Here is a 27,990-nt window from a genome sequence, read left to right on the forward strand (position 1 = left end):
GAGGACCTGAGTTTGGGTCCCAGCATCCACACCAGGTGGCTCCAAACTACCTATAACTCCAGCTCCTAGAGATCTGATGTTCTCTTTAGAACACCATCCCCATAATTAAAAATAAAATGAGCAATTAAAAAGAGAGAGAGAGAGAGAGAGAGAGAGAGCATTTAGTTGGGTGCTTGGTTATAGTTTAGAGCATTAGTCCATGATCATCATGGTGGGAAGCAGGCATGCATGGGGTTGAAGCAGTAGCTGAGAGCTTTACATCCTGGTCTGCAAGCAGAGAGAAGAGACCGGGCCTAGTGTGGGCTTTTGAAACCTCAAAGCCCACCCGCAGTGACCCAGCTCCACTAACAAGGGCACACCTCTAATTCTTTCCAAACGGTTTCACTAAGGACCCAGCATTCAAACATATTGGGGTGTATGTGTGTGTGTCACTGTCACTCAAATCACCACAGTGCCTAACAATGGACTCAGCATCATCTGTATAACCTGTTTCTTATATTCAAATCATGAATATCCTGTGTTTCTGTGAAAGTATTATTTATGGGAAATTGAAAATTTAAACTGCACAGACCAAAAACCGATGATGTACACTAGGAGGAGAGAACCAAAGGGTAATCTAGTTGATAGATAGATCCCAATCATAAATTTAGGAGAAAAAGAAAATGTTGCATATCAATCAACCTCAGATTGAAAACATGCAGGAAAAGAGTATACAGACACTTCTCATCATTCTCTAAAAGATATAGTATATCTATTTATATAATACTAATATTGTGCTAGGTATTATGATTAGAAGTATCTGGGAGAGACTGGGGTGTATTACTCAATGTTAGAGCTCTTTCCTAGCATTCTCAAGACCACAACTTTGAACCTTAGCAAGTGCCTCTGTGTGTGTGTGTGTGTGTGTGTGTGTGTGTGTGTGTGTACAATGGCATAGGTCATATGCAAATACTACATATGACATTTTACGTAAGAGACCCAAGCATCTGTAGACTGGGTATCCTGCAGACTGCAGGAAGAATATCCTGGAATCAATCTTTCTGTGAATTTGGAAGGAATATATATATAGGCAGGGTAGCTCTGGCTACCTGTAATTCACTCTGTAGACCAGGCTGGCTTCAAAGTCACAGAGATCCACTTGCCTCTGCTGGGACTAAAGAACAGCTGCCACCACAACTGTCATCATGCAAACTGTTTACTTTGAAATACTTTATAAAAACATTTGGATATAGAGAATGGTGGCACACTTCTGTAATTCCAGCACTCAACAGGCTAAGGCAAGAAGATTTTAAGTTCAAGGCCAGCCTGAGCTACATGGAAAGAACTTTGTTTCAAGAAGAACACACACACACACACACACACACACACACACACACAAATGAAGAGAATAATCGAATACTACATAAATGCCCTGTTTCTCTGCAAATTTTCAATAATAAGCAACTTTCAATAGATCCTACCTGCAACAACTACTTTGTGGTGTTCAGTGATTTTCTATTTGCAAAATTTCTTTTTTGTTTTGAGGAGTGGTTCTTTTACTTATTTCCCCCTTTATTTATTTATTTTTAAAAGACAGAATGTCGTGTAGCCCAAATTGGCCTAAAAACTTGCTCTGTCGCCACAAATGACCTAGAACTTCTTGATCCTCCTGCTAAATGCTGAGATTACAAGTACATGCCACCTCTGTCATGGCATCATGATTTTTAAGGGTTCTCAAGACATTCCCACTATGCAGCAGCTTTGCATACCCGGCCTATCATAAATAATACAGAATTCACAGAAGCACAGGATATTCATGATTTGAATATAAGAAACAGGTTATACAGATGAGTGACCACCTAACTGTAACTTAAATTTTTTTAAAACAACATTCACCGTGAAAACAGTGCCAAGCACCAACTACAAAGCTGCAGTACTAGTGTAAAGAAAATAAATAAAAATCTGAACGCTCAAGGCATTAACTCCTTACAAATCACTCACCTAAAACAAGGTGATCTTAGGTTAAAATCCGTAAGTCAGGCATCCCTTTGTTTTGAAGAGGATTTTCTGTAATATTGGAACACACAAAGCCAGAAAACGGCAAATGCGTTGTCACAATCAATACAGGGAAGTACCATATTCGATATAAATATCAGAGGTAAAACAAGAAGCTGTGATTTAAGGGCAGGAAACATTTACTAAAAAGAAAAAAAAAAACTCATAAAACATACGCAGGATAACAGATAATGAAGTTGTTAAGCCTTTCAATTTATGTGTTCTTTTTGTATTTAATATATGTATCGGTGTAAAATCAAGACGCCAAAACTTTGCTCCCGATTATGTTAATTTGGGTTTGGCTGTCTCTGTCTCTGTCTCTCTCTTTCTTTTTCTCTGAAGCAGGGTCTCAACTCACACTGTAGCCCAGGCTGTCCTCAAACCCGAAGCAATCCTACTGCCTCAGTCTGCCAAAGGCGTAGTGGGATGCGTTTTAAAACATTTCGGTTTATCCCATTCTGTACAAAACACATTCGGAGCGGGTCGTGTAGTAACACGCACAAGAAAATATGTACCGGTGAAGAGGAAGGTTTAAGTCACAAGAAAATGACCCTACAAGAGACAATTTCAGGGCCTTCTCTCCCCGGAAGCATGTTTCCATGTCGGCCCCGTGTACCCCCAGTTACTCCAAGTAACACTAATAGCCAAGGCAACGGAAGTACCCCGACACAGCGATTCCGAACGGCGTTTTAATGTTCTTACCGCGGCGACCAACACCTGTCAAAACTGTCCAGCGCGATGCTGCGGGCTCCGGGCCGAGTCCCTGCAGGGAACAGGACGGCGTCTGGACAATGTCGTCGCCTCCCCAGGAGCAGGCCAATTCCGAGAGAGACGGACTGCCCGCGACGACGGAGAACCGAGCCGGGATTCCGAGGATCCCGCCGAGCAGTCCCCACAGCAAGCCCAGACAGGCGCCCAGCGAGGGACGGTTGACGCGCCTGCGCATCGCGGAACTTCCGTCCTCCGCCCCGCCCGGCCAAGCGCGGCCCGCTCAAGGAGCCGCCACTTCCGCGCGCGCATGCGCAGTGCCGGGCCCAGCGCCTGCGCAGCGCTGGGTTCTTCCCAGCTCCAGCCTCTTGGGGTTCACGCTCCTCCTCCCGCTCCCCACCCCCCCCCCCCCAGCCCGCCGCGGCCTGGTATCAACGTGTGGCCCCGCCAGGGGTGCCCTGTGTGCCTCGTGCTCCCGGGACGGCGGTGGTGTTCTCGGCTCTAGCCATGGAGATGGAGCAAGTGAACGCGCTGTGCGAGGAGCTAGTGAAAGCCGTGACGGTCATGATGGACCCCAGCTCCACCCAGCGCTACCGGCTGGAAGCCCTCAAGGTAGCTGGGGTCCTGGCGCCCAGGGCCTGCCCCGAGACCCCTATCCCAGGCTTCCCCTACGGCCTTTCCAAGCTCATTTTGTCTCCCGCCTCTGCGGCCCTTGGACCTCCCACTCCCAGTGGGGACAGTGCCTTCTTGTCGTGTGGCCCTCCTCACCTCTTCCCACTTGGGTCTTCTCTTGCTTGCGCGCCTGTCTTTGCCTTGAACTCGAGGGTCGCTAACTGCTGCGTATTCTCTAGCCACTTCTCAGTGGCCTTTCTGCCCACTCCTCACTTCTTTTCACTCTTACCACACCACGATCACCGGAGGCTGCGCTCCTTTTGACACCCCGGCTAGCCACACATTGCCTGGTGATCTGGAAGCGCACGTGCAAATTCTTCCCCCAGTGCCCTTTATTCTTCCCTGCTGATCCATTCCAGACTTGTGCGAGTATCCCTTACATGTCTCTCTTTTGAGTCTTGGGCATCTCTGGCTGATTTGTAACACTCCTCTCATGTTAATAGGAGTGAGATATTCTTTGGCTATTTTTGCGCTAAGATGAGCTTTACCACTGGCTTTGCATTTTCACAAAGGCACTTTGGTTTCCTGGAAGTAGTTCTCTTGAGTCCCAGGTGCTATGCCCCAAGGTCTAGCTCAAGTTTTGCTATTTGGGAACACTAATACCTGCAACAGAGAGTCTTCCCCATTAAAGTGAGCACCAACATACAGAGATATGTGGTACAAGGTTTGGAATCAAACAACTGTGGTGTTTTGTTTTGTTTTGTTTTTTTATTGTGAAGAGTTTTACATAGGCACTACAGTGATCCTGAATAGGCCTGTGACAGAAACTCAGATGATACACAGATTTGCTTGTTTACTGTCTCTCCCTGCCACCCATATTTTTTAAAGCTAACTCTAGGGGTTGACATTCCACCTCTAGTGGGTATATCTCTAACTTTCTTTTCACACTTTTAGGTCCACTTTCTTTTTAGTATTAACATGACTACTGTCAAAGTGGATCATATCAGTAGCACTAATCTAGATTTTGCAGCTTAAAAATATAGCTAAAAAGACAGGCCTAGTGGCACAGTCTCCTGCTACTCAAGAGACTAAGGCAGAACATTCAAAAGTTAAAGACCCGCCTGAGCAACTTAGGGAGACCCTTTCCCAGTAAATAAACAGATGGCTTAGCGGTGAAGTGCTTGTTTATGGCTGGGTGCTATCATCCAGACATGGCTGTGGAAGAGACCAGCAGATCCCTGAGTTGGATGGCCAGCCAGTCTAGCCAAATCATGAGTTCCAGGTTCTCAGAACAGCCTGGAGAAAGGCATTCAGCTTTAGTCTCTGGCGTTCATTTGCTTTCCCAGCTACATGCATGTGCACATACGTGAATACATTAACGTACGTACACCAAAAAGAGAGAGAAAGCTGAGGATATAGTTTAGTGGTAGTGTGTTTGCCTAGTACACGAAAGGTTCAGTTCCCAGTAACACGGACACCATCAGCTAAGGTTGAAATTTTCTTAGGATTTTCAGTCTCCATTTTCTCATGTTTCCCCATGGAAATAATTAACTTTTCTTCTTTCAGTTTTGTGAAGAGTTTAAAGAGAAGTGCCCTATCTGTGTCCCGTGTGGCTTGAGGTTGGCTGAAATAACACAGATTGCCGTTGTCAGACATTTTGGCCTTCAGATCCTGGAACATGTTGTCAAGTAAGGAGCTCTTGGCCACTGCAGTTTGCTGAAGAGAGCAAGTCTTTAATCCTTTCATGACCTACACAGGTGCTTTTCCAGTGACTGGGAGAGGCCAGAACTCCCGCGGTTACTTTTATCCAGTTAAGTCGTCCATGTAAGGCATGTTGCACATGCTGTGCAGTCAGCAAGCCAGGCATGGTGGCGCTCATTGCAATGCTTAGAGCACTGAGAAACTGAAGCAGCAAGATTGCCACAGATTCAGGCCCACAAGGCTACATAGTTTCAGTACAGTGGGCTACAGAGTGAAACTTTGTATCAAGAAAACAAATTTTAAAAAAGAAACAGAAAAGCTTTTTTTTTTTTCCTTGAAAAGCATCGGTATTGTTGATGGCTAGATGGACATTTGCCTTTGGGCTATCAACAAAATCAAGGAGAAAAGCTGATTTGTGACAATAATACTGTATAAATGTTAATTAATGCACAAAGGCATATATGAAGCTTCTTAAGAATCTCTGTTGTCTGGTTTAATGTGGATTTTTTTCTTCATTCTCTGAAGAGTAAGTACAGAATCGAAAGTAGAAATTTTTGTTTGTTTGTTTCTTACGATAGGGTTTCTCTGTGTAGCCCTGGTTGTCCTGGAACTCACTCTGTAGACCAGGCTGGCCTTGAACTCACAGAGATCAGCCTGTCTGCCTCAAGTGAGGGGATTAAGGGCGTGCTCCACTACCGCCTGGCAGCAAATATACTTTCTCAATGAAAGAAAATGTAAAAATGTAAAGCTGGAAACAAATATTCTCTTATGAAGAAGAAAGTTCTGATATGGTTTTGTTGATTTTGTTTTGGTGGTCAGGTTTCGATGGAACAGCATGTCTCGATTGGAGAAGGTTTATCTGAAGAACAGTGTCATGGAGCTGATGGCAAATGTGAGCAAAGGGTTATTGGGAGATTTGTGTTCCTAGACATCTGTGTAAAAATTCATGGCTTCCATGTAAACTGACTCTCCTGTCTTGACCACCCAGTCCCAAATAACCAACTCAGAGGCTAAATATGAATTATAAATGCTTGGCTGAAAGCTTAGGCTTGTTACTAACTAGCTCTTACTTTTTTTTTTTTTTTTTTTTTTTTTTTTTGAAGACAGGGTTTCTCTGTGTAGTTTTGTGCCTTTCCTGGAACTCACTTTGTAGCCCAGGCTGGCCTTGAACTCACAGAGATCCTCCTGCCTCTGCCTCCCAAGTGCTGGGATTAAAGGCGTGTGCCACCACCGCCCGGCTAGCTCTTACATTTTTAAGTTAACCCATATTCCTTATTTACGCTCTGCCACGTGACGGTACCTTTATTAGCACATTCATCTGCTGCCTCTGTGTCTGGGTGGTGACCCTTTGACTCTGCCCTTCTCCTTCCCATCATCCTTAGTTTGGTTGCCCCGCCTATACTTCCTACCAGGCTACTGGCCAATCAGCGTTTTAGTAAACCAGTTCGAGTGACAAATCTTTAAAGTGTACAAGAGGGTTATTCCACAGCACTTCCACATAAGTCAGTATGACATTAAAGACAGACCAGAGGAGATTAAAGATTCTCAGCAAATGAATGAATATGATTGTTTTTGTTTGTTTGTTTTCAAGACAGTTTCTCTGTGTAGGTTTGGAGCCTGTACTAGAGCTCACTCTGTAGACCAGGCTGGTTGGCTGCCTCTACCTCCCAAGCGCTGGGATTAACGGTGTGTGCCACCACTGCCTGGCATGAATAGGATTCTTAGATGTAGCTGAAAGTCTTGTCACACATCTTTGATCCCAGCACGTGGGAGGCAGAAGTGGCCAGATCTCTTGAGTTCAAGGCCAGACTGGTGTACATAGTGAGTGCCAGGACAGTGAAGGCTACATAGAGAGACCCTGACTCAAAATAAGTAAGTAAGTAAGTAAGATTCTTAGATGTAAATTAGATGATTGCAACACTTTGAATCTTTTTTTCTTTTTTATTTAACCTTAACTACTGTGATACGTGTGATGAAAATCATACAGAGTGGATTTGTTTCACTCATGAACAAGACTTCAAGCATGCTATAAGTTGATGGCCTTTTTAGTTATTTAGTCAGTCTCACTATGTAGTTCTGAGTGGTCTCAAACTGTTCTCTTTCCCTTGCCTCCTGAGTGCTGGGATTCAAGGTGCATGCCCCTGTGTCGGGCCTGCCCTCCTTTTTTTGAGCTAGGACTGACGTAATTGTAGCCCATCCTGGCCTCCACATTATAGGAGTCGTCCTGCCTTCAGCCTCCTGCGTGCTGGGACTGTAGGCATCAGCCACCATGCCCGTCTGGTTTTTTTTTTTTTTCTCTTCTCCATAACAAAGAATATGAAAAATATGAAAAGGGGGATACCCACATATTTGGTGGGGGTGTCTTTTGAGACAGATTCTCATGAAGCCCAGGGCAGCTTCAGTCTTGCTATGCAGCTGAGAATAAACTTGAATTTCTGACACTCCTGTGTACTGGAATTATGGGCAAGCACTACCAACCTGGCCTTTTTATAGGAAAAAATATGTTTTGCAAAATTATGATTAGTTTAGCTAGTTAAGACTTGTAATTCATTAGTCCTACAGAGATTGGCAGTGATGGATTATCAGTTTTAAAGTTTAAATTCTTGGGAGACAGTGATAGTTTATCTTTCTCTTTTAATATTAGAACTACTGGTGCGATAGTGTTCCTCGTTGCCCTCCCAGTCTACCAGTTTCCCAGTGCAGACCTTATTTCTGTATTCCACTATGGTCTTCATAAACATGAAGCAATATGAAAGCCTCTTTAGTTTGTGAATAAGAGCAGCCGTGTTTTCCTGGCTCTGTGACCGCATGTATTAGCTGTTGAAACCTTCATTTATGTTTTAAGTGGGAACAATGATCAGTGAGAATGCAGGACAAGTGATTCATACATGGAGAACAGGTTTAGGTTCAAAGGAGGCCTGATGATTAGTATTGTCTGTAACATTTTTTTCTATTCCATTCATTTATGTGGAGGGCTGGGTGTGGCATGAGTACTGTGGCGTGTGTTGGAAGAGCAGAGGATAACTTGAGGGAATTGGTTCTCTGCTTCCACCATGGTTTCTGGGATTGGAACTGAGCTGGTCAGCCTTGGAGACAAGAACCTTTACTCACTGAGCCATCTCCTGAAACACACCTCACCCCTTTTCTTGAGGCATGGTTTTGTGTGGCTCAGGCTGGGCACAAACTTGATACATAGTAGAGAATGACACTTACTTATTCTGTCATTGTGTGTACACACACACTCAAGCATAGACAGAGCCCAGACATTGACGAAGGTCAGAGGGCAACTTTGAGAAGTCAGCTCTCTCCTCCTAGCGTGAGTTACTTGAGTTGAACCCAAGACACCAGGCTTACACAGGAAGCACTGTGTACCTATTGAGACATGTCACTGGCTCTGAGGATGACTCAAAAGTTGTCTTCTGATCCTCCAGCCTCCACTTCCCATGTATGAGATTACAGGTGTGTACCTCCACACTCAGTTTATGTCCTGTTGGGATCAAAGCCAGGACTCCAGCCAACTGGGTTACATTCCAAGGCCAAGGGTTCTGTGTTTTTATAGCCTAGTTTTTATGCATAGAATTCAGTCTTACAGTCTCCAGAATCTCTCTCTCTCTCTCTTTTTTTCCCCCAGGGGACATTGAGTATTCTGGAGGAGGAGAACCACATTAAAGATGTTCTGTCTAGGATTGTGGTAGAAATGATCAAGCGAGAATGGCCACAGCACTGGCCTGACATGCTAATGGAGCTGGACACTCTCTCCAGACAAGGGGTATGGAGCGCATGCGTGCTGGCTGTGTGTGCTTATGGGTAGAACAGACGAAAGGGTTTGCTTGCAGTAGTGTTCACAGTTTATCAGTAGCAGGTCATCTGTTGGCATATGTACATAATAAAGTGCTTTTGTTTAACTAGCTTATTTCTGTTGGCCTAGGAAACGCAGAGGGAATTAGTGATGTTCATCCTTTTGCGATTGGCAGAGGATGTAGTGACCTTTCAGACACTCCCTACTCAAAGAAGAAGGGATATTCAGCAAACATTAACACAGAACATGGAAAGAATCTTCAGTTTTCTGCTCCTCACACTTCAGGAAAATGTAAACAAGTACCAGCAAGTGGTATGTATTTCCTCCTCACAGTTCTGTCTTTCGAAGCTGGAAATTATACCCTGCTTATATTCTAAGCAAGCACTTTGCTATGAAGCTATTCCTTCAGCACACTCTTGGTTTTTGTTTTGAGTGAAATTCTTGCTAAGTTGCCAGGGATATCCTTGATCCCACTCGGCATCCAAGCAGGCTATGAACTTGTGGTCCTTCTTGTCTTAGCCTCCTGAGTAGCTGGGATTACAGACCTATGCCGCTGGGTACAGCAAAGGTCCTGTATTTGACCTGAATATTTTTTGTTTTGGAATGTTTTGTTTGTTGTTTTTGTGAAAATGACTTTCCAGGGGGAAATGAGAGTGTCTGGTTTAGCAGAAGGTAATGCCATCTTTAGAGCAACATTTCTGAGAAATGTCAGGAAAGAAATTAAACCATTTTCTCAAATATTCAGCTCATTGAGTTTATATGTAAATTCCTTTCAAAATAAAATCATTCCATTCCTTTAAAATAGCCTAAGAGCCAGGTGTGGTGGCACACTCCTTTATTCCATCACAGGGAAGGCAGAGGCAAGCAGATCTCCCAAGTTCCAAGCCAGCCTGGTATACTAATGAGTTTCAGGTTAACTAGGGTACATATTGAGATTTTTGTCTACAAAAACTAAGAAGCATAAAACTGCAGGTTAATATTTGTTATTAAAACTGTAGATGGGATTTGGTTCCTAGCACCCACAGGGCATCTCACAGTCATCTATAAATCTAGTCCCAGAAGCTCTGACACCCTCTTCTGGCTTCCTCAAGAACCAGACACACACTTGGTGCACCGACATATTGCCGGCAAAATCCTCACACATGTAAATTAGTGAGACAACAGCAGAACCCGTCTAGACCGTGGATAGGTCAGTAAAGTCCGGATAAATCAGGGTGTTCTTTTGGTCCTGGTTCCTTTTGCAGTGGGTCAGTTGCAGTGTGTATTAATCGTCACTGCGTGATGCGGTATTCTGTTCTTAGAGGGTTTTTCTTCTACAGAAAACAGACACTCTCTTTCTCTCCTTTATCATTTTTAGAAGCCATTTCTCAGAAGAAGGTATTTGAAAGTTAATCCTGGAGTTTGAGAGCTGGCTCATCAGTAAAGAGTGTTGAGGACCTGTGTTTGGTTTCTGGTACCCACATGGCAGCTCATAACTGTAGTTCCGTCTCCAGAGGACCAGACACCATCTCTGGCCCCCACTGACACCCTTACAGACATGGCATATACTCATGCAGGCACACACATTTACAGGAATGAAAATAAAAATCTTCTAAAAAGAAAAAGTTAGCTGGGCATGGTAGTTCATGCTTTTATCCCAGCACTTTGGAGGCAGAAGCAGGAAGATCTCTGTGAGGCTGAGCCAGTGTGGTTTTCATAGTGAGTTCCAGGAGAAGACAGCCAGAACTACATAGTGAGACCCTGTCTCAAAAAACCAAAATATTAATAAAATAAAAACTCAATGGGGGGGAATAACTGGGGAGATGGTTCAGTGAGTAAAGTTCTTGCCATACAAGCATGTGGACCCGAGTTATGGGGTGTCTGTAATCCTAGGACTGAGCAATGGACAGAGCTGGATCCTCAGAGCTTGCTAGATGATCAGGCTAGCCAGCTGGTGAGCTCTGGCTTCAGTGAGAAACCCTATCTCAGAAACAGTAAGGAGGAGAGCAATAGAAGACACGTGATATTGACCTTATACAGCCTGTATATCACTCAAACACATGCATGTGTATCTGTATACACACACACACACACACACACACACACACACACACACACACACACACATATATACCACATGTGCCCTACCAAAAAAAGATGTTCAAGTTCACTCCCAGCTACATATTTGAGGAGACTGTCTTAAAACAAAACAAAAATCAGAATCTGTTTTCCTTAGGAAATGCAATCCCTTTCTTTAAGATGGATTAGCTTCATGGAGGAAATAGAAGCAGGTTTGACAGATTAGGTTAGGACACATTTTTTTTTTAAATATTTATTTATTATGTATAAAGTGTTCTGCTTTTTTTTTTTTTTTTTTTTGGTTGTCACTTTTTTTTTTTTTTTTTTTTCTTTAAGGAAGGAGGAGGTCTTGAATACAGGCTTACAGCACAATGGGAAAACCCTGGAGGGCAGAAGTTCACTACAGATGTTTTACAATCTTGCATCTAAGCTGTTAACGCCCATTATGCAGGATACATAGACAAGGAACTTCCCTTAAGCATTCAAGAGGGTGAAACCTGGGAGGGAATTAGCATAGGGAGGATATCAAGGTCAAGGTCAGCAAGCAAGGCAACAGTTATCCAAAATGGGGGCCAGGGCCCTACAGGTCCCCCTTTTACTAGTAAATGAGCTTCTGACTTAGGTTGCATGGGACATCAGCAGGTCACCTTACCCATCATGAAGACACTTGCCCAGGCCACACAGGCACTCTGTCTTAGGTTGGTGAGCACCCCTAGGCATTACCCATCTCTGAATACTCATTATCATACAGGCTCAATCGAATGTGAGCTGCAGAGTTAACTGCTGCCAAAGATCTCAAAGTGGCTCTGGGCTTGCAATGTGTGTGTATATAACTATTGAATTAAATTTATCATGCCCAATAGAATGAAAGATTAATTAACTGTGGTAGCTACTTTTGCTGCCAGGGTCTCCACTGTGCTAGCTGTAGTAACCAATTATGAAATGGTAATCCCAGAAACAGTAGCAGAGGACACATATTTTTATAGTCTATTAACAGTAAATTAATGATGATATTCCTTAATTCTTGAAAGAATTCTAGATCAAAGTTTTTGGACCTCAGCAGTATTTACATGTTTTGGGGGGAGGCGTCTCTATGCATCCCTGACTGTCCTGGAACTTATTCTATAGACCAGGTTGGCCTCGAACTCAGAGATCTGCCTGCCTCTGCCTTCCAAGAGCTGGGACTGAAGGCATGCACTACCATGCCCAGCTACTTTTAAACTTTTAAATGCTGGGTGTGGTGGTTCACACCTGTCATCCCAACATTTAAGTGGTCAGGGAAAAAAATCAGAATATTCTCTTCTGCTAGATAGAGTTCAAGGCCAGAGTCCAGTAAATGAGACTTACCCTGCCTCAAAAATAGTTCCAAACACAGAATAGTTAGCACTTGGAGAGCTACACTTCATACAGTAAGGTCTGAGAAAAGCTTCACAACACTATGTGATGAAAAATTATTTTCTAAGCCAGCAAAGTGTGACAGTGGGTAAGGGTCCTTACTGCCAAGCCTCACAGCCTAAGTCTCATCCTGAGACCCACTTGGTAGAGGGAGAAAACAAAACATTTTCTTGTTATCCTTTGATCTCCCCATCAGTTCTGTGCCTGGACACATACCACAAATTATAAGTGAGTGGATTTTAGAAAATGTGCCACATGTCTTTATTTTCCAGCACTTGGGATGCAGAGGCAGACAGATCTCTGTTTGAGGCTAGCCTGGTCCATATAGTTGCTGGCCAGTCAGAGCTACATAGAGAGACCCTATCTCAAAAAACAACAAGAAAGAAAAAATTTCTGGGTATTAATTCCTTGTATCCGCTCATCCTCTTGGGATTCTTTCTCATTTTTCTTTAAAAAAAAATTACATTTTCTCTGCTTAGAAAACTTTTTCCCTGTTGATAGCTATCATTAATGCAGTCTGTTGGTTTCTACATATTAATTGCACTCATCAGAGTATGTGCTAAAGCAAGTCAGTTTGGTGATGGCTTGCACATAAATCAGAAATAAATACTTGAGAGTCTCCTTCTTTCACTCTGTGCCCCATTTTCTCAGTCTGTTAACCCGGCTGCCCTTCCAAGGATCAGAACACACCAAGAGGTCACCTTTGGTCTCATATATTCCAGGGTTGGCTTCAAACATGTCTCCCTACTGCTCCCACCTTCCAGATGCTGAGATCATAGACAGTCACCCACCTGGCACTACATTTTGAATTTCTGTGTCACTCATAGTTCCTGCCCTAATTTGTGTTCCTTCACAATCCCAGTTAAGGAGAGTATGAAATCATACAAGAAGATGAGGAAAGAGGCTTGCTCATTGGCTCCCATCCCCTGGCCTGCACTGGCTGCAGGGCTTGTGGAGGATTGTTGTAGTGAAAGGTAGAAGCCGGACCTAGCTGCCATTGCTTACATCCTTTAGGACTCTAGTAGTGATGGCCTTCAAGTACTACAGAACGTCATGACTTTTCGCTTGTTTTTGTTTCTCCTTTGCCTTCAGGAGTTTAGGCATTTGAAACATTCTTACTATGTCAGCTGGCTGTCCTAGAACTTGATACATAGGATAAAAACCAGCTGTATTTGTACACATTTATGCAGAGCAGCCATGACTTATTTACTACTGTGGCATGCATGATGCATGATCCTGTAGTTAAACATAGGTGGTTCCAAACTTAGTTTTCTTTCTTTACCCTGTTCTTTGGTCAGTCTCTTGATTGCCAGTGTTAAAAGTTGATCACACATCTCATCTCAGGATGAGGCAGGAGATACCATCAGGTTGAGGTTAGCCTGGGGTACATAGTGAGTTCCATGCACACCAGAGCTGTATAGCAAGACCTTGTCTGAAAACAAACCAAAAAAGTTGGATCTATGTAAACCCTCATCCTTTCAGGCCCTTTATTAGAGAGTAGGAAGTGATCACGTGCCTTTTCCTCATTAAACCCTCGGGTTCTTTATGCTTTTCTTCCAGAAGGCAGAGGCTTCTAAGGAGGCAGAGGTAAGAACACTGTGGAGTTGGAAGGACACTTCTTAAAGCCTCAGGTATGGGTAGGTGTGCCTAATGGCCGCAGCCTTCTGCTGGCCCCAGCCGTGGGTGTCTTTTCTTTCCTTGCTTAGCGATAGTGGGAGGTACAGTGACATATGGGACTTCCTGAAGGAAGATGAAATGGCCATACTCGCCAATATATTCTTTTTTTTTTTTTAATTTTATTTTTAAAGATTTATTTATTATGTATACAGTGTTCTGCCTGTATGCCAGAAGAGGGCACCAGATCTCACTATAGATGGTTGTGAGCCACCATGTGGTTGCTGGGAATTGAACTCAGAACCTCTGGAAGAACAGCCAGTGCTCTTAACCTCTGAGCCATCTCTCCAGCCCCCTCGCCAATATATTCTTATTGATCAATGCTGAGAATGCTCAGAAATGGTTGTGTTATCAGAAAGAAGTTTGAGCTCCCTGTCAGTAATTATTATGGGAAAACAGTTTTTTTAAATCATTTTTCTTTCAGAACTTTAAATTGTCATTCAGTGCCTCATAATCAAGTGTTTCCACACAGGCTAAAGCCAGCTGTCGGGTAAGCATCGCAGCACTGAATACTTTAGCAGGCTACATTGACTGGGTGACTCTGAATCATATCGTGGCGGAAAACTGTAAACTGCTGGAGACACTGTGCCTGCTTCTCAATGAGGAGGAGCTGCAGTTGGGAGCCGCCGAGTGTCTGCTCATTGCAGTCAGCAGGAAGGTGAGTGAACACTTGTATTAGTGGACAAAATGGTTTATTTTGGCCTATGGTTCCACAAGGATGAGAGTCTACCATGGCAACAGGGGAAGGCTAATGCTCTGAAGGACCCCCCCTTCCCACTCCCTTCTACAGCAAGACTGTACCTCCTACGGGTCCCACCACTGGGACCAAGTGTTCAGATACCCCAGCTGACAGTACATGCTCATTTAAACCACCATGTATTAAAGCCAGTTCAGCTGTGTGTCTCACTGTGTTTAGAGGGTTGGGGATTTCATCCTTTGAGCATTTAGGCTAGTGGGTCCATGAAATAGCTATGATTCTTATCACTTTTATATTTAATTAAAGTAGCATTTAAGTTTAAAGCTTACTGTGATGTCATTTAGTGGTATACTATGAGGGGTTTTTGTTCTTGTTTTGTTTTTTGTGGGTTTTTTTGTACTATAGTTAGTATGTATGACCATGTTTTCCTAAAATTGGGTCCAGGGCAAGTTGGATGACCGGAAACCCTTGATGATCTTATTTGGAGATGTTGCTATGCATTATATTCTCTCTGCTGCACAGTGAGTCTTTGCCTTTCAATATGTTGTGGGGTTTTGATGTTTTTTGTTGTTTTGTTTTCATTTTATTTTATGTATAGTGTGTATATAGATGTTGATTTGTGTGGAGGTCGGAGGTCGATATCAGTGTCTTCCTTTATTGCTGTGCTCTTTGTGTTTTTGAGCCAGAGTTTCACTGAACCTGGAACTCACTGGCTAGACCAGCTGGCCAGTGTGCTCCCAAGGCTGCTTATTTTCAGTCCCCTGCACCAGGGTTACAGGCACACATCTAGCTTCTACAGAGGTACTGGAGAGAGGTACTGGAGAGCGAACTCTGGTCCTCATACAGAGACAGGAACTGTTGGTGTTATCCCCCAGCCCTTAGTTTAGGTGGTTTTGTTTTGTTTTGTTTTTTTGCTTATTTTGGTGCAAAAGATTGAATGCCAAGCTTTGTACATGCTGAGGAAACACTGAAGTATCATTGATAGCCCACCTAGTCCTACAGTAGTTTTATTTTTTAATAATTTTGATTTTTATTGACAATAGGTTTTTTGTTTTGTTTTTTGATTTTTTTTTGGTTTTTTGAGACAGGGTTTCTCTGTGTAGCTTTGTGCCTTTTTCTGGAACTCGCTCTGTAGACCAGGCTGGCCTCGAACTCACAGAGATCCGCCTGGCTCTGCCTCCCAAGTGCTGGGATTTAAGGCGTGTGCCACCACCGCCCGGCGACAATAGGTTTTTTAGAGAATATATTCTGACCACAGTTTCCTCTCCTCCCTGTCCTCCCAGATCCTCCTCCTACAGTATGTTTTTTCCAGCCTTCAGTTTCGTTTTTGTTTTTACATTTTGTGTGTGTGTGAGAGAGAGAGAGAGACAGAGAGACAAACAGATAGACAGACAGACAGAATATGAATGAATGAGGATATGAACCATCTGTCTTGGCCCACCCTCTTTTTGATGCTTTTATCTGAGTCCCAAAGATAAGTATGAAAAGGAGTGTAAGAAAGAAAATGTGTTACTTGTGATCTCTTACTATCCATTCTAATATGACATTTAACTCTGGCTTGCTTTCTTAAGAAGAATTCATCTGTTTGTAAGGAATCCTGTTACCTGAATAACATATCTTTGTCTCTCACTGTGGTTACTGCTCCTAAGGTCCATTTCTTAAATCTGTGGCAACGTTGATATCCTCACAGAGGTGTCCTATATGCATTCCCTCAGTTGGTACCCACCACACCCACCCACAGTTAGGAAAGCTTTATGATTCAAAGTATGCAGGAAGGCTGCAGAGCCTGCAAGGAAGCCCTCACGCCATGCTGTCTTTCTGCAGCCTTCCAGATTCTGGTTTTCCCTGAGACCCATCTTCTCATCCTGCCCTGCCTCCAGGTCTCAGTTACTTCTGTAATTCACATGAGTTGTTACTCACTGCTGTTAGTGTGAATAATCTTATTTGTCTCAGGCTAATTTTCACCACCAAAAAATTAAGATGTAATTTGTTTTGTTATGGTTTTGTTGTTGTTGTTGTTGTTGTTGTTGTTGTTACTGTTTTTGAAGAGCTATTGGATTCTGGTGAATTATAGACCTAAACTCAGTAATTTAGGAAAGTGAGACAATTTTTATTTGCTTTGGGTTTTTTTGTTTTGTTTTGTTTTTTTGTTTTTTTGGTTTTTTTTTTTTTGAGACAGGGTCTCATTGTATAGTTCTGGCTGTCCTGGAACTCAGTACATAGACCAGGCTGACCTTGAATCTTGAAACATGCCTATCTCTGCTAAGGTTAGAGGTGTACAACACCATGCTTGCCCAAAATATTTTTTTAATTTTATTTATCTATTTTTATTTGCTTGGAAGTATACATAGGCACACATCACTGTATGTATTTGGTCAGAGGACAATTTTTGGGAGCCAATTTTGTCCTCTCCCCCATAGGTTCCAGGAATTGAGCTCAAATCTTTGGGCTTGGTGGCAAGTGCCACTACCTGCTACGCCATCTGGCTGACTGAAGACAAAATACTTTTATTCTATCCTTTTTTGGTCCCTGATATAAGAAATTGTTACATTAATACCCTGTCTCCCAGTGCGAAGAATCTCTGCAAGACCTCCCTGGGTCTCGGCCGGTGTTTCTGTGCTGCTGCTTCTGGGTGGATGTCCTGTCCATTTCAGTCCCACAACTCAAGTTGTCCCAAAGTCGTAAGGACTTTTCTCATGTCCAGAGTCAGAGTGTTTAATGATGAGGCAAGAGATTGCATTGAAACCGTATCCTACATCAATCTTTCATTGTGGGGTTTAGTCATTTTGGTTTATTGTTTGTTTGAAACAGAGTCTCACTGTGTCTCCCTGGCTGATCTGGAACTAGCTATGTAGATCAAGCCAGGCTCTCAGTGGGCTGGGATCAAAGGCAAGTGCCACCATGCCAGCTGGTTGGTTTGTTTGCTTGTTTTTTGAGACGGTCTCTCTGTATAGCCTTGGCTGTCTGCTCAGTATGTGAGCCAGGCTGGCTTGGATTCACAAAGGTCCACCTCTGCCGCCGAGGGTGGCCTGTGGTTGGCTTTGGCTTTGGTAGACACTGAGATTGTGTTGGTGAAGGCACAGCAGTAGAAGGTCTACTGGGGGACTCATTGCCTCTGTTGCCGTGTGACTAACCACACAATTCTCCTCCTCCAACAGGACTGCTGACGGAGGAGGCTTAGTAGAAAAGCACTACCTCTTCCTGAAGAGACTTTGTCAGGTGTTATGCGCACTGGGCAATCTGCTGTCTGCACTGCTGGTGAGCAAGTGTGCTCTGGAGAGCATGGGGCTGGCTGCCTGGGGTTCCTTCCCTTAGAAATCAGGGAAGTGTGCTCTGGAGAGCATGGGGCTGCCTGGGGTTCCTTTCCTTAGAAATTAGGGAAGTGTGCTCTGGAGAGCATGGGGCTGCCTGGGGTTCCTTTCCTTAGAAATCAGGGAATCACTTTGCCACTTCCTTGACATTAGTTGATGAGCATTGCTCTGCCAGGGTTCCTATGATTCATAGAGCAAATCATCTTCAGTAAAAAGGTGGGCATGTGTGCATGGATTGGTGGTGGTGGGTCTTTTGATGTTGTGTTTTTTGTTGGTGGTGGTTTGCTTGTTCATTGACATAGAATCTCACTATGTAGCCCTGGCTGGCCTGGGACTCACTATGTAACCAGACTGGCCTCAGACTTACAGAGATCCACCTGCCTCTGTTTCCCAGAGCTGGGACTAAAGGTGTCTGTAACCACACCTGGATTAAATGAGTATTTAACAGATGGAGTCACAAAAATGTAAATAGAACAGGTTTGATGAAATAATACTCTTTTTTTTTTTTTTTTTGTTTTTGTTTTTGTTTTTTGAGACAGGGTTTCTCTGTGTAACAGCTCTGGCTGTCCTGGAACTTGCTCTGTAGACTAGGCTGGCCTCAAGCTCATAGAGATCCTCCTGCCTCTGCCTCCTGAATGCTGGGACACCACCACCCGACTAATGCTGTTTTCTTATAACCTTTGTTTTTAATTTCTGAGACAGCTTAGTCTATTTTTAAACTCGGCCTGTTTCTGCCTCAGCTTTCCTAGTGTTAAGATAACAGACATACCAGTACATCTAGCCTTTAAAATGTTATTTCTGTTGTCTGTTTATTACTCATTCTCCCCTCCTTCCCTGAGCTATCTCCTTCCAGCTGCTCTCTACTCAGTCCCTTTAATGTGGTCTTTTTCTCCTGTAGGGCTTAGATGCTAATATACAAACACCAGTAAACTTTGGAAAGTACCTGGAGTCTTTTCTTGCTTTCACAACCCATCCAAGTCAGGTAAACGTTATATGAATAACTTGACAAACTTAGTATGGTCACCCCACATCAAGTGTTGTGTCCTGGAGTATCTCCTACCTATGTGCCAATGTCTGTTGGACCTAAGGAATCACTACGGAGGGCCTAATGGAAGCTCAGGGGTAAGAAGCACGTGCTACACAGGCTCCATCCCTGGGACGTATGTACAGTGACAGGGAGAGCCAACTTCTGACCTCTGGCTGTACCACACAGAGCCACACACAATATAAAAAATAAACATTCAAAAAAGAATCACTGGGTCTCTTCCTCTAGCTGTCACCGTCTTGGTCACAGGTTTCCCCGCAGGTGGCTTAATGCTTGTGCACCATGAGATGGGTTTGTGGCCCAGGTGATTTAAACAAGAACAATTTTAAATTCAAGGTTTTTCTTCTGTGGCTCTGTGATCCTAGTACCCACTGAACAGAGAAAGGGTTAAGTGATGTCCTGCTCACGCTCCAGGACGCACACCTGACCCACTGTGTCATTATCCAGTCATCCGTTGTGATGCGCTGCATAAGTGATTGCAAGATGCAGAGATTTCCTCCTGTGGACAGTTTGAGTAATGATCTTGCTCAGCTAATATCCAACCCCTTAAGCTGAACCGTAGGGTTTTTGTTTTGGTTTAGTTTCTGCGCTCTTCGACCCATATGACCTGGGGAGCCCTCTTTAGGCATGAGATTCTATCCCGTGATCCATCGCTGTTAGCAATAATACCAAAATATCTTCGTGCATCTATGACCAACTTAGTCAAGGTAAGTAACGGGAATCCTAAATTGCAGAGTGTTGCTGAGTAGACATAAGACTACTGTGATTGATAGCACTGACTCTAAATCCTCTAAGAAGATTTTCTTATTGAGGAAGAAAGCAGTTCAGAATGGTCATTATACCTGTTCTTCCTTTATTTAGAACACTTAAATATGAAGTATGGAGTGAAGTGCTAAGAAAACAACAGAGCCATGAGCTAATTGCTGCTTAGGAATTAAAAGCAGATTGAGCAGAATGTTCTGGAAATACATGAGGGGGAATCAGGTGGATTCTCAGATGGAATAATATCTAAGGACTGTTTCTGAAGGTCTTATGCAAGTTGGGAATGCACGTGAGGAGTGAGGGTAGCAGCTCTGAGTGCTCTCCCTTCAGAGACTTGTTTCTAGCTGACTTGTGAAACTCTCAGATCCCTCCTTCCCTCCTTCCCGCCTCCTGCTTTCCTTCCCTTCCTTCCTTCCTTCCTTCTTATCTTCCTTCCAGGACGTGTGCATTCTAGTAAAGATGCACACGCATAATACAAACACACCCCAGCCCTCATCGGAAGGCATAAAATCAGAGACTGGGACTCTGTTTCCTCAAGAATTTATCTAACACATACTATGTTCTAGTTTTGCTATGGTTTTATGGTACTTTTTCATTTATTGTATGAGTTTTATGTTTTGGTTTTTGTTTGTTTTTGAGACAACCTCTCACTGTAACCCAGTCTGGCCTGCAAGCACTATGTAGACAAGGCTAGCCTTGAACTTGCAGAGAGATGAGATCATCTTGCCTCTTCTCTCAAATGCTGGGATTGTAGATGTGTGCCATCATATACAGTTTGCTTAATTAGTATATGATGAAACAAGCAATTGCTGATCCTTCAACTCTATTGCATATGGAATTAGTACTTCTTCTTGAGCTGTGTTCATACTGGGACCTTAAATGAACCCCAGAAGTTATTGTCCCTGAGGAATCTAGAGGGGCATACCGGCTGGCTGTGTTTTCTTTTCAGCACTCTCTAGAGTATTGGAGCTGGGGAGCTGGCTGGATTCAGGGGAGAACAGAAGTAGTTACTGTCATGCTAACGCGTAGCTCCTCTTAGGTGGATCAGGAAGGCCTTTGGCTGTTGAAGGGTTCATAGTCTTCAGTAGGTCCATTCTTACCCCTACCCCACTGATTGTCTTTCCTATTCCAGATGGGCTTTCCTTCTAAGACAGACAGCCCCAGCTGTGAATATTCTCGATTTGATTTTGATAGTGATGAGGACTTCAATGCTTTCTTCAATTGTAAGTGCCTGAAACCTCCTTCCAGCACTCTCAGAGTGGCATCTACTACTGTAATCCTGGAATCATGGGTGTGACGCATCCTCACACCTGGAAAGCAATCCTCCTAAGTTCCAGATTCTTATTGCGGATGGTGCTGGTACCACATTTCAGCACTATGTGTTCTGTGCCGTGTGTTGTATTATTCTTTGTTCTATCATCCCCACATTTCGGCATGGTGTACTCGATACCCATGAATTGTATTTATCCTTTCCACTACTGTCCCATGTTGAACTTTTGAGAAATAAGGCGGTTCTCCACAGCAGCCAGACCATCTTACATCCTGTCTAGCTGCTCCTTTTACCTTCAGTAAAAATGCTGGTTACAGGATCTAGGTGGCAAGACATTTTCAGGGGTAATTTTTTTTTTTTTTTAAGTTTTTGGGATCATTAATTCAAGAAATCTAGAAACAAAAACAGAACAAGAAAGAAAGAAAGAAAGAAAGAAAGAAAGAAACCTAGAATGAGCCTCTTTGGATCTAAAACACGGGTCTGCAAACCAGTGACCACAGATAAATGGATAGCTGTTGAGCACTGTGTTGATTCATGTCCTTTTCTTGTCAGCTTCCCGAGCCCAGCAAGGAGAGGTGTTGAGATGGGTATGTCGCTTGGATCCTAAGACCAGCTTCCAGATGGCCGCAGAGTGGCTCAAGTACCAGCTGTCAGCTCCCATTGACACGGGACCTGTGAACTGTTAGTTTCTACTTTTTGTCCTTTATTGCTAAATGTTAATGCTGTATGAAAACTGTACACACATGTCAGAGCAGTATGCTAATACTGTGACAAAGTCACTTGGACCACTGCCCACTTCCATCCCCCTACGTAGTACTTTGCTTTGCTCACAGATAGTCCCAGGTCTCGGCTGTTGTTTGGATCACAGGGAAGCCACCATGCCCCTCTCAGCTTTGTCTTTGTTTGACTCTTCTGATAGAACCCACTTTACTCTTTCTTTCAGTGACACCGTTAACCAGACTGCATGTCTAGACCTGACTTTTGCTTCAGCCGAGTGCCAATATATAGCAGTAGGCCTACATTCAGAAAGAATCTCTGGTTAGGCATATGGACATGCAAGTGTATGGCACGGCACGGTGATGGCACTGAGGGTGTGAATTGTGGGCTCTAGCCTTCACTTGTGAGGGTTTGATTCCACTCTGAAGGTGGGGTGACTTGACTGTTCGAGGCAATGCTCTATGGAGGCTGACAGTCAACCTATCCGTCTCTGTCTGTGACTTCTCCCTGGCTCATCTGTTGGGGTGATGTTTATGAACTTGGACCCTAGCACATTTCTCTAGATGTAGCCCTGAGAATTGCAATGAGACTATTGGATGTGAAGCAGCATTTTATAGCTTAAGTAATTTCCTTATTGGAAGAATTGTTCTTTTATTTCTGTTGTTGGTTTTGGGGTCTGTGTCTGCGCACGCTTACATATATGTGTTTGAAACAGGGTCTTTTTGTGTAACTTAGGCTGGCCTAGAACTTGCTGTGTAGCCTAAGCTGTTCTCAGACTCAACTGTCCTCAGCCCTTGAGAGCTAGGATTTCAATGCCCACACACACTCTCACCACTCCTAAACCTCGGGGGTTCACCCAGGACCTTGTAAATAATGTTAAGCAAGAATGCTACTGCTGAGCAACAGCCCTAGCTTGGAATAGTTCTTTATAAGCTCAAATATTTTAATTATTTGGAGTCTCCTAGATTGCCATCTATCAAGGGTAGCAATTAATATTTTTCAAATGCTTTGTAAGCCACACATTTACTTACATGCATATTCTCAACTGTGTTCATGGAAGGAGGTGGAAGGAGCTAGCAGCTTTCTCAGTCCTCACATGTGGTAGGTTTGTTTGTTTTGTTTTGTTTTGTTTCCAAAATTGGGGCTGTCAGATCTCCCTGCTCTTTTACCGCTGAAATTACCAAGTGGTCTTTGAGACCCTGGTTGTGTCTCTTTGTGCTCTGCTATCCTGCCACACTGATAAGTGTTTGCATGTGTCTTTCCAAAGTGTGTTCTACAGCTGGAACCGGAGAGGGAGGCTTTTGTTCTATCTTCTCATCATCATATGCACAATGGGAAGCCATGACTTTTTTTTTGGAAAGTGTGATCAACCAGATGTTTCGAACAATAGACAAAGAAGTAAGTAACTTTCCCATGCTGACTGGATAATTTTTGATCTTTTGTAAACTGGTAGATGGATAGGGAAACCTATGGATGTGCATCTTACAAGAAAGAACACAGATTTAGAGATGTTTAAATACATATTCAAGTTCACAGGCAGTAAATGCCATAACTGAGACCGAAACTCAGGTCTGTGACTCTGAGCCCTTCAACATTAGTGTCCGTTTGAGGGCATGGTTGGTTGAGCCTGGTCGTACATGGGAGCCACATGGAGGCTGTAGCTAGAACAGTCACAGAAGCCTGGAGCATCTTAAGAGTTACTCTTCATAAAGCAGCTTTCTCGGCTATGGCTCATGAAGCATAATACTTGTGCTTTGTCCTCCCAGAATAATAACTGATGGTGGCTTGTCTTGCTGTCCTTCTTGTCGCCTGTTCACCTTCAGTTAGAACATTCCCTGAGCTGTAATTAACTGGATAGCGGCATATGGTATATTGTCCATATTCGTTCAATCCAGATTCATTTAGTCACAGCTAGTTTGGGGGTATTTGCACCATGGTGTGTTCTGGGTTAGCTGGGTAAACAAGTCCTTCCAAATTAGATCTCAGGGTGACTAATGTCACCTGCTTTTCAGTTTGAAATGAAGACTTTCTAAGTTTGGTCCACAATGTAGCAAAACCTTGGATTCTGCATTTTTTTTTCCCCCAAGTTGTATTTTTTTACAGATTAGGTTATACTTAAAAGAGTAAGTGTGTTGCTAGGTGGTGGTGGCACACGCTTTTAATCCCTGTGCTTGGGAGGCGGAGGCAGGCAGGACTCTGAGTTCAAGGCCAGCCTGGTCTACAAAGCAAGTTCCAGGACAGTCAGGACTGTTATACAGGGAAACCCTGTCTTAAGAGTAAGTGTGGTACTTATGTCAAGAAAACCACTTTTCAATCAAGGAAACAGTCCTACTGTCTCCCTTTCTGTTGAGGTCAGACACCTCCAGTGGGCATGTAAACATGAGCCTGATCTTGTTTGGAAACAGGAGATAGACTTCAGGGTTTGTCCGTGTCTGTCTTAAGTACAGAAAGTGTTTGAGGGCAGGTGCCTGTTGGTCGTGGCTAGATTTTGTAACAGCCCTTCATTTTTCTTTTCACTGTATTGCTGACGATGTAATCTCGGGCCTTGCGTGTGACCTCTTAGCTTTAACCTAACCCTGGGTTAGAGTTAATCTTGAAAGAGAAGTGTTGATGAATATGTGTGTGATAAGGTTATCTTCTTCACGAAGCCTCTAGTGTTTGTCTCCGCGGGTGTAAGAGTGACAGGCTGCAAGCCGCCTCTGTTTGCTAATCAAACAGTTTGCAGGCTGCCATTTTCACCTCCACTATAAGTAGAAGCAGCTTAGCGAGCGCACACATGTATACACAGATAATAACAATAAATTTTAAAAGAAAAATATAACTTGACACAGCAAATTTAGGCATTCCCCTACAATCTTGTATTCAAATTAACTAATTGGAAATTTAAGCAAAAGGATTTATTTTACTTATTTACTTGAGACAGAGTCTTGCTGTGCAGCTCGGCTGGCCTTGAACTTGTAATGATGTGTGCATGTGTTTTACTGGTAGGAAGTGATATATCCCTGTTGTGGTACATGTTACCATCATTTATGGTATTTGTTTTGTCTTTTTCAAGACAAGATTTCTTTTTTTATATGTATATAATTTTTAAATTTTATGTTCATTGTTGTTTTACCTGTGTGTATGTCTGTATGAGGGTCTCAGAAGCCCTGGAACTGGCGTTATAGATAAATGTGAGCTGCCATGTGAGTGCTGGGAATTAAAGCTGGGTCTGGAAGAGCAGCTTGTGCTCTTAACCACTGAGCCATCTCTCCAGCCCTGACAGTATTTCTCCATAGCTCTGGCTGTCCTGGAACTCACGCTGTAGGCCAGGCTATCCTCAAACTCACAGAGATATGACTGCCTCTGCCTCCCGAGTACTGGAATTAAAGGCGTGTGCCACCACCGCCCAGCAGAAATATTTTAATAAAGTGAGACAGTTGTTTAGACTTGAATAGTTGAAAAGCAGTGCATAAGCTGGACCTGGCTTAGATTCCCAGCTACATAGGAAGCTGAGGCAGAAGGATTACAAGTTCAAAGTTACCCTGGGCTCCAGACTGAGTTCAGGGCCAGCATGGAAAACAAAATGTCTCAAGATACAAAGTGTGGGCAGTGGAGGAAGAAGTGAGTTTAGCCAGTGATAAAGCATTGTCCTGGTACACATGAGGCTCTGGTTCAGTTCCCAGCAACACACTAACACACTGCTCATGCGTGCGTTTGATTCAGTCACTTACGCTAACTATATTACATATTTATAGCCTAGAGTATGAAGGAAATGTAGTGCTTGTGGTGGTGGTCCTGAAGCTGAGGACCTATTGACTTCTTTCTTCTGTCTGTTATAGGAGGTCCCGGTTAATGATGGCATAGAGCTACTGCAGATGGTCTTGAACTTTGAGATGAAGGATCCCCTCATCCTGTCCTGTGTCCTCACCAATGTCTCAGCACTTTTCCCATTTGTCACATACAAACCTGAGTTCCTGCCCCATGTTTTCTCTAAGGTATAAGCGTGTCTTCTTTGCAAATTTTATTTTAGAACTTGAGTCACCTTTTGTAACTGTTTGAAAGTATATGTTATAAGCTGGTCAAGAGGCAGGCATATGTGTTGATTTCTTAGATGACTGACTTGGTACTTTCTGTGGATCAAGCACTATGCTAGTACCTTATGGTTCAGGACCATTGTGGAAAAGGCACATAAACAGACACTGTACCTACCCATATGGTATTGCAATGAATAGACTTCGATGCTAGGAAGCAGAAAGGGGAACTGAGGAAGCTTTCCAAGTGTGCTGTTGGATTGCTGGTGGGAATCGTGAGAGACAGGGACAGCATGGATAATTTTTCAGGTTTCTGGTTTAGTGATTCAGTGCATCTGAAGTTAATATAATACATTAAACTTAAGACAGCTCTCAATATTGGTGATTGGAATTTAAATGTCTGAACTTTAGGGGGTGATGAGATAAAATTAAGGCATTGCCCCAAGACTAGAAGTGTAAGACGGCTGGAGTGATGGTTGAGAACACTCGCTGTTCTTGCAAAGGACCAGAGTTCAGTTCCCAGCACCCACATGGTAGCTCACAACCACCTGTTATTCAAGTTCCAGAGAATCTTTACATACTTGTACTGGTCTCAGGCACCAGAAATGCATGTAATGTAGGCATACACGCAGACAAAACACTCATACACTTAAAATGAATAAATAAATAAAAAAAGCAAAGAAAAAAGACTGGACATTTAGCCATGGGAACAGGATCTGCATATTCACCTGGGAGGGGTCTAGCTCTAGCAGGGGATGCAGTGTCAGCACAAAGGGAGAGAAACCCCACCCTGCCTATCCCAGAAGGAAGAGCCGGCCAGAGAGAGGAAGACAGTGCTGTGCACACGCCAGCAGCACCTTCAGGAGTAGGCCAGCTGCAGCAGGGGCTCACCAAGAGGTGGAGAGGTCCTGTGGGTTTCATGCAGAGGGGCAGTTACAAAATGGACTCAGGTGGTCATCTCTTCTTGATTGAAAATAGACAAGAGACATGTCCTTGGCTAAGCTGTAGGTGATGACATAGACTGATCAGTCTGAGAATCCCCACCTTCTACTTTATAAATGTTACAGAGGTAAGGAGAGGGCTCCTGAGCCTCCTGTAGAGATAGGTATCTGAGAGAGTGGACTAATGAAGTTTCAAGACACTAATGAAAAGCTGCCCCGCCACCTCCACCGCCACCAGATCGATGCCAAGGATATACTTGCAGAGTTTGTTGGGAATTCATGTTCATTTCAAAACACAGCAGTGAACAAACATTTCTTTTCTCCTCCCCTCAGCTATTTTCATCTGTTACTTTTGAAACTGTTGGAGAAAGTAAGGTAAGACCATTTTTTCTCTTTTTATTTTGGGTTACTTTTTGAAGCAGGGTCTTACTGTGCATCTCAGGCTAGCCTTAAACTCTGCCTTCCTGCCTCTGCCTCCCAGTGCTAGGATTATAGGCATGCGTCACCATGCCCAGCTGAGACCATTCATTAAACTATCAGATTCTAACTTCTTGTAAGCTTAGGTATGAATACCTCATACTCATATTTAACCTTGATTTTTGTGTGTATGGAAGGATTAGCAAAACATATAATCATATGATGTTTTTCTGGAGACATCCTAGGGCAAATTGAACACACAGGTTCATGGAGACTGTGAATCTCACTTCATTTTACCGTTAGACACGGACTGTGACTCTGCTGACTGTCACATGGCTTTCAGCTGCATTAATGAGTTGTATTGAAAGTATCTCTGCGTTTGGGAATGTCTCTCTAGGCCCCCAGGACTCGTGCAGTGAGGAATGTGAGGAGACATGCTTGTTCCTCCATCAACAAGATGTGTCGGGACTACCCTGATCTTGTTCTGGTAAGCTGCTGGGCGCTGGCTGTGCCATCACTGATTCTTTTGTGTAGAGAGCTTTCTTGAATTGCTGTGTTCTTCCTTTTACAAAGGTTCTCACCCTTCCTGACGCTGCGACCCTTTAACACAGCTCCTCATGATGTGCTGACCCCAACCATACAATGATGTCCTTGCTACTTCATAACTGTAATTTTGCTGCTGTTATGATTCGTAATGTAAATATCTGATATGCAGGATATCTGATATGTGACCCCAAAAGGGGTCGTTACCCACAGGTTGAGGACCCCTAACTTAATGATACAGTTTAAAATTTAACTGAATCTGCCCTTCAAGATGCACAGTTCTTTTCTGTGTG

At 43.5% G+C, this 27,990-nt stretch overlaps 2 protein-coding genes across 4 annotated transcripts in view; one reads left to right on the forward strand and one right to left on the reverse strand.

Moving 5' to 3' along the window:
• Polh (DNA polymerase eta) overlaps nt 1–3,012 on the reverse strand; it is a 36,419-nt gene extending 33,407 nt beyond the window's left edge. For 2 of the 3 annotated variants that reach the window (XM_059281516.1, XM_059281515.1), the window contains exon 1: nt 2,737–3,012. The gene's annotated coding sequence lies outside the window, so the exon portion shown is untranslated. The remainder of the gene's footprint in view (nt 1–2,736) is intronic. The other variant, XM_059281517.1, reaches the window with a different exon arrangement.
• Nucleotides 3,013–3,118: 106 nt separating this feature from the next.
• Xpo5 (exportin 5) overlaps nt 3,119–27,990 on the forward strand; it is a 43,006-nt gene continuing 18,134 nt past the window's right edge. Inside the window, exons 1-17 of the mRNA XM_059243962.1 lie at nt 3,119–3,354; nt 4,921–5,042; nt 5,875–5,947; nt 8,687–8,824; nt 8,984–9,166; nt 13,868–13,894; nt 14,454–14,639; nt 15,123–15,199; nt 17,837–17,936; nt 18,888–18,971; nt 19,616–19,741; nt 20,929–21,019; nt 21,619–21,747; nt 23,051–23,181; nt 25,605–25,760; nt 27,071–27,112; nt 27,552–27,641. Coding sequence (XP_059099945.1) covers nt 3,250–3,354; nt 4,921–5,042; nt 5,875–5,947; nt 8,687–8,824; nt 8,984–9,166; nt 13,868–13,894; nt 14,454–14,639; nt 15,123–15,199; nt 17,837–17,936; nt 18,888–18,971; nt 19,616–19,741; nt 20,929–21,019; nt 21,619–21,747; nt 23,051–23,181; nt 25,605–25,760; nt 27,071–27,112; nt 27,552–27,641 — 1,860 coding nt within the window. The 5' untranslated portion in view covers nt 3,119–3,249. The remainder of the gene's footprint in view (nt 3,355–4,920; nt 5,043–5,874; nt 5,948–8,686; nt 8,825–8,983; nt 9,167–13,867; nt 13,895–14,453; nt 14,640–15,122; nt 15,200–17,836; nt 17,937–18,887; nt 18,972–19,615; nt 19,742–20,928; nt 21,020–21,618; nt 21,748–23,050; nt 23,182–25,604; nt 25,761–27,070; nt 27,113–27,551; nt 27,642–27,990) is intronic.

Source organism: Peromyscus eremicus, chromosome 16_21, assembly GCF_949786415.1.
Source record: "Peromyscus eremicus chromosome 16_21, PerEre_H2_v1, whole genome shotgun sequence".
In the NCBI taxonomy this organism is placed as follows: Eukaryota; Metazoa; Chordata; class Mammalia; order Rodentia; family Cricetidae; genus Peromyscus; species Peromyscus eremicus.